The 6,014-nt window shown below is 42.8% G+C and overlaps 1 protein-coding gene across 1 annotated transcript; it reads right to left on the bottom strand.

Moving 5' to 3' along the window:
- Positions 1 to 2,487: 2,487 nt before the first annotated feature.
- Positions 2,488 to 5,352, bottom strand: LOC135573967 (diablo IAP-binding mitochondrial protein-like). Its single transcript, XM_065024466.1, has 6 exons — positions 5,014 to 5,352; positions 4,726 to 4,858; positions 4,473 to 4,598; positions 4,189 to 4,299; positions 3,785 to 3,881; positions 2,488 to 3,134 (listed from the first exon to the last, which is right to left on the bottom strand). Exons 1-6 carry the CDS (start codon positions 5,139 to 5,141, stop codon positions 2,932 to 2,934), a joined length of 798 nt encoding a protein of 265 aa, XP_064880538.1. The 5' UTR covers positions 5,142 to 5,352; the 3' UTR covers positions 2,488 to 2,931.
- Positions 5,353 to 6,014: the final 662 nt, after the last annotated feature.

The following is a 6,014-nucleotide window of genomic DNA, read 5'->3' as shown; positions in this document are numbered from 1 at the left end:
TCCCCTCCTCTCTTCTCCAGACCATTTCCGGAGACCTTCTCCCTTACCTCACCTCGCTCATCAACTCATCCCTGACCGCTGGCTACGTCCCTTCCGTCTTCAAGAGAGCGAGAGTTGCACCCCTTCTGAAAAAACCTACACTCGATCCCTCCGATGTCAACAACTACAGACCAGTATCCCTTCTTTCTTTTCTCTCCAAAACTCTTGAACGTGCCGTCCTTGGCCAGCTCTCCCGCTATCTCTCTCAGAATGACCTTCTTGATCCAAATCAGTCAGGTTTCAAGACTAGTCATTCAACTGAGACTGCTCTTCTCTGTATCACGGAGGCGCTCCGCACTGCTAAAGCTAACTCTCTCTCCTCTGCTCTCATCCTTCTAGACCTATCGGCAGCCTTCGATACTGTGAACCATCAGATCCTCCTCTCCACCCTCTCCGAGTTGGGCATCTCCGGCGCGGCCCACGCTTGATTGCGTCCTACCTGACAGGTCGCTCCTACCAGGTGGCGTGGCGAGAATCCGTCTCCACACCACGTGCTCTCACCACTGGTGTCCCCCAGGGCTCTGTTCTAGGCCCTCTCCTATTCTCGCTATACACCAAGTCACTTGGCTCTGTCATAACCTCACATGGTCTCTCCTATCATTGCTATGCAGACGACACACAATTAATCTTCTCCTTTCCCCTTCTGATGATCAGGTGGCGAATCGCATCTCTGCATGTCTGGCAGACATATCAGTGTGGATGACGGATCACCACCTCAAGCTGAACCTCGGCAAGACGGAGCTGCTCTTCCTCCCGGGGAAGGACTGCCCGTTCCATGATCTCGCCATCACGGTTGACAACTCCATTGTGTCCTCCTCCCAGAGCGCTAAGAACCTTGGCGTGATCCTGGACAACACCCTGTCGTTCTCAACTAACATCAAGGCGGTGGCCCGTTCCTGTAGGTTCATGCTCTACAACATCCGCAGAGTACGACCCTGCCTCACACAGGAAGCGGCGCAGGTCCTAATCCAGGCACTCGTCATCTCCCGTCTGGATTACTGCAACTCGCTGTTGGCTGGGCTCCCTGCCTGTGCCATTAAACCCCTACAACTCATCCAGAACGCCGCAGCCCGTCTGGTGTTCAACCTTCCCAAGTTCTCTCACGTCACCCCGCTCCTCCGCTCTCTCCACTGGCTTCCAGTTGAAGCTCGCATCCGCTACAAGACCATGGTGCTTGCCTACGGAGCTGTGAGGGGAACGGCACCTCAGTACCTCCAGGCTCTGATCAGGCCCTACACCCAAACAAGGGCACTGCGTTCATCCACCTCTGGCCTGCTCGCCTCCCTACCACTGAGGAAGTACAGTTCCCGCTCAGCCCAGTCAAAACTGTTCGCTGCTCTGGCCCCCCAATGGTGGAACAAACTCCCTCACGACGCCAGGACAGCGGAGTCAATCACCACCTTCCGGAGACACCTGAAACCCCACCTCTTTAAGGAATACCTAGGATAGGATAAAGTAATCCCTCTCACCCTCCCTTAAAAGATTTAGATGCACTACTGTTCCACTGGATGTCATAAGGTGAATGCACCAATTTGTAAGTCGCTAAATGACTTAAATGTAAATGTAAATGTAAAATGTAATATTAACTAAATTAACATGTCAACTTAACAAACGGACCTAAAAGAGAAGCCAATACAAGTATCAACTTGTTTTCTAAACCCATTGACCTCGTAGCTTAATGTTGTTTTGTGTTGTCAGAGCCTCTGGTTTAGGTGACATGGTGGATTGGGTGATGACAGGAGTTAACAAAATAGACAAAGCTGTGAGGAGGAAATGTCTGCAGATTATTAGCAAAGAAAAAGTATAGAGTGAAAGGGCAGATATAAATAACAAAGACATGGTACTTGGATCTGCCCCTCTAAGACAAATTTAGATTTTCTCTTTTAGTAAACCTGAGAGATTAGTGAGGAAGAAAACTGCACATTGTCATCAACTACTAGATGTGTATATAAAAAACTTTTACAACACACAAAATGAACTTCTTGGCATAAAAAGTACTTGAAACTCTGAAAACATTTGGCACCTCATTTAGATTGGTCAATGAATGTCTCAAGACGTAATAGACTGGCGTCACTGGTTTTATGCAGAGTTTAGAGGGACAAACAGCCCACTTTTGTAAACAGAATATCCCCAAGAGGACCACAGTGGTATTTCTCTCTCCAGGTTGGCACAGACACAGTTCAACTATGACATCTAGTCTCACCCACAATTAACAGTAAAGAAGAAAAATCCTTACTGCCAAAGACCACATTTTGACAGATCTCACACTGACTCAATCAACCCCATAGCACACAAATATAAACTTCCTTCTCATTAAAAGTTAGACAAATGTATTTTTTATTCTTCAGCTAAATTGTTTCACAAACTACTGAAATCTATAATGACAAGTATATTAATTCGGAGAATTTCCTATTACCCAAAAGAAACAGAATACAATCCAAACAGCTATGAAAAATATACTTTTTTATTATAAAGTTAGTTCATTTACATATCATAAAATACAAATAAACAAATGCAACCATACCTGTACTGCTATGTTGACCATAGTCCATACATTTCACTTAAGGACACCCTGATTGTCAATTATTACTTTCAGTTTAAAGACTTGAAGTTGACATTCAAAGCTGTATTCAAATAAATATTTTTTTTTTGTGTGTTAGAGAGTGGATTATAGTAAGTGCATGAAACTAATCGAATCAAATGTAAGTCACAAAGTCATGACATTCCATCCACAAAAAGAATCACTTGTCATTCAATTCACCACTAAATTCTCTACATGTTTTTTGTTTATCATAATTTAATATAAAACAACTCCTGAACTTCCCAAATGGTGGACTTGAGGATCTAAACCACAATAAACTACTCAAACTTGTTTTACTCTCAGGATTATTCTTAGTCTTCTCTGAGGTACGCCTCATGCACGTCATCACCACCCCTCTCTATGAAAGAGGCATACTCCGCCATCCTCTGGATATCCTCGGCCTGGGTCTCAGCCAGCTTTCTCTCAGCATCCACAGATATCTGCCGAACCTCCTCCACCTGAACCTTGGCCACCTGCAAATTGGTCTTGGCTGTGACGGATGCATGCTCAGCTCCTGGGGAAAAAAACAAGATGGTGGTATTTTAGTCATTTCACCATTACAGAGAAAATGAGCCAAAGATGAAACCTTCAATCCATGGTAATAATGGGTGACATTGAGCAGGTACCCCTGTCCATCATCTCTATGGTGCTGCATCATGGGAAATAGAGTACATGGTGACCTGGAGTTTTCGTTCTTTACCATCAAAGCCCTATTAACTAACAGCTACTGATCCATACATTCGCCAAAGTGTGAGACTGACAGCTCTTGAAAGAGGGTGAACAAACAGCAAACTACAAAGTAGTGAAACAGAGATACACAAAACAAACAATGGGGGCCTTTCTCAGAGCTAGCAGGTTTACTATGGCACTGACAGGTTAATGTCTGTATGAGAATCACAGTGCTGACTGAGGAAAGTCATGGGAAGCAGGGAGCATCAGGTACTACACTAACACTAGCTTGTGTATGTATGTATCATTGTTGTGCAATTCAAGGTTGTGGTTCAGTTCTTTTTAGTGAAACAGGTTGTATTGGTTTATTCGGATCCCATTAGCTTTTGCCAAAGCAGCAGCTATTCTTCCTGGGGTCCACACAAAAACACGACAAGTAACAAAAAACTGACAGACAACAGTTGCACACATTTTTAACACAACCTTTTCACATACCAGTGTTGTACGCTTCCTCAGCTGCCATTTCACACAGGTTGACAGCATTAATCCAGTTTGACTCAAAGCGGTTGCATTCATCTAGTCTGCCACCAACCTGCCAGAACAGACAGAGAGAGAGAGAAACCCATCAGAACATTTTATTACTTTCTTGAGAGTTTTATAGAGCTCAAACCGTATTTACTTTTAGAACATAAATGATCATCTTTGATGAAAGGCAAACAGGAGTGACTAAAGCATTTACTATGTGAGATTGTATATCAATTTTTGGGGGGAAATAAACAAGACACCCTAAAGACAGCTTTTCCAGATGAATGGATATAAATATTCATATTTTCTGAAAGAGTACTTTGCAAGACAACAGTGTATTTTGGTGTATTTGATTACACATTTAATTCACCTACCTCAACACGCTGACCAACGATCACTTGCCAAATGGCATCCTGCTCAACAGAGGAGAGTTTTCCCAGTGAAGCCAGATATCTCCTCTGGAGGGCGATGAGAGTATGGAGAGCCTGAGGACAACACAAACACATGGTCAAAAACATGAAGGGTAATTTAGGTAACATGATGCCATTGGCTTACTGGTTAAATTAGTATTTGATATTTCAAATGGCTAGAATTATCACACTGTACAATTTAGCATGAATGATAACAAAAATCCACTATGATTGCTTCAGGTACTTACTTTGGCATATTGTGTGATGGAGTCTACGAGAGCCTGAGTGGTCTGGGAGAGGTAAGTGTTTGCACTGTCTGTAACCATAGAGGATGCTCTTCGGATCAGGGATTCATGAGAGAGGTTCTCCACTTGCTGGATAGAGAGAAACATAAAAGTTTAATACAAGAGCTGAAAGGGGGGATTTTTATGTTTCTTGCATGTATATGATGTCAGCCTTATTCAAGTTGTTCAGCACAGAGAAAGAGAAAAGGTCCTGTACCAGCATGAAGGGGACAGCTCTCAGCCCACTCCCAACGCTCAAAGAGGCCAAGCTCGTTCTGGTAACATCCGTGAAACGCACAAGCCTCTGACGCGAGGGCTTCCTACTGTTGAGGACACTCGCTGCTGTGCTCCTGCAAGGTAATGAAAGAAAACAACAGCGCTGACATTAGCAAGCTACAGTAGTTAATGCAAATCGATATTTATCTTAGACGAAACTGTTGCTGTTTTCATACGAATATAATTCATTAGGGTGCAATGATGCAGTTGCTATTATAAAGTTATTTACCTGAAGAAATTGAGACAAGCAACGCTTCTTCTGGGCGCCGTCATATTGGTCCGGAGCAAAAGGAAGTCCGTCCGACTTTGTAGAAGTGCCCCAGTAGCACAAGCAGAGCATTGTCTAATAGCTTGCATTTTATTTGTAATGTGGTTGATTACTATTCAACTTAAATATAAGATATATAAGGTTACTTTTGTGATGTATTAATGTCTCAAATGATTTTTAAACCAAAATTCCTTTACCAGAATGATTTACGTTAGAAAGTAAGTATATGTCGCCACCTAGTGGTAAAAAAATAGTCAACCGCGTATGCTGTATTCCTGCTGTAGTCTTGTATTCTTTTGCACAACTGTGCTTTCTGAATCCTGTAGACTCCCAGGGGTATTTATACGGCCACAGAACAAGCAGCCTCCCACCACACAGATATTGATTCCTGAAATGTGCCAACTAGACATTGCCTGAAGGTCCAGGAGGGGACCTATTACGCACATACTACGTAAGCATAAGGTTATGTAAATTGAACTCATCGGTCCCCTTAGAGTTTTTTTTCTGGCAAACAGATATTTCAATATCAGCTTCAATAGTCACTTTATTGATTAATTTACTGATGAATCAGTGTCCCTCCAATTAAACTTAATGACAGGCAGTTCACCCCAAAATTAGTCAGACATTCACATCAAAAGTGATCTAATGTTGAGAAGAGTCCATGTTCCCCCACTACATCTGTCAAGTAGATCTAGCTATACAGTATGTCAGACCCAAATAAATTGTAAAGTTATAGGCACCATATAATTGAATGGTAGTTTGAGCTACACATATCCACAAGATGGTGCTTCCAACTACAGGCTGATCTTGACTTCAACCATTATGTGTGGCCAAAGGATTTGGTATGTAGTGACAATGAATATTATACTGGTTTTCAAAAGCCAGAGACAAAGGAAAACCTTAGAGGCTGGAATACTATAAGGAGAGTGATCTTGTTTGTGTTTGTGATATTTTCTAATTTG

This window comes from Oncorhynchus nerka, linkage group LG11 (assembly GCF_034236695.1).
Source record: "Oncorhynchus nerka isolate Pitt River linkage group LG11, Oner_Uvic_2.0, whole genome shotgun sequence".
NCBI classification, from domain to species: Eukaryota; Metazoa; Chordata; class Actinopteri; order Salmoniformes; family Salmonidae; genus Oncorhynchus; species Oncorhynchus nerka.
Note: the sequence above shows the minus strand (reverse complement) of the source record. Positions and strands in the feature narration are given on the sequence as shown.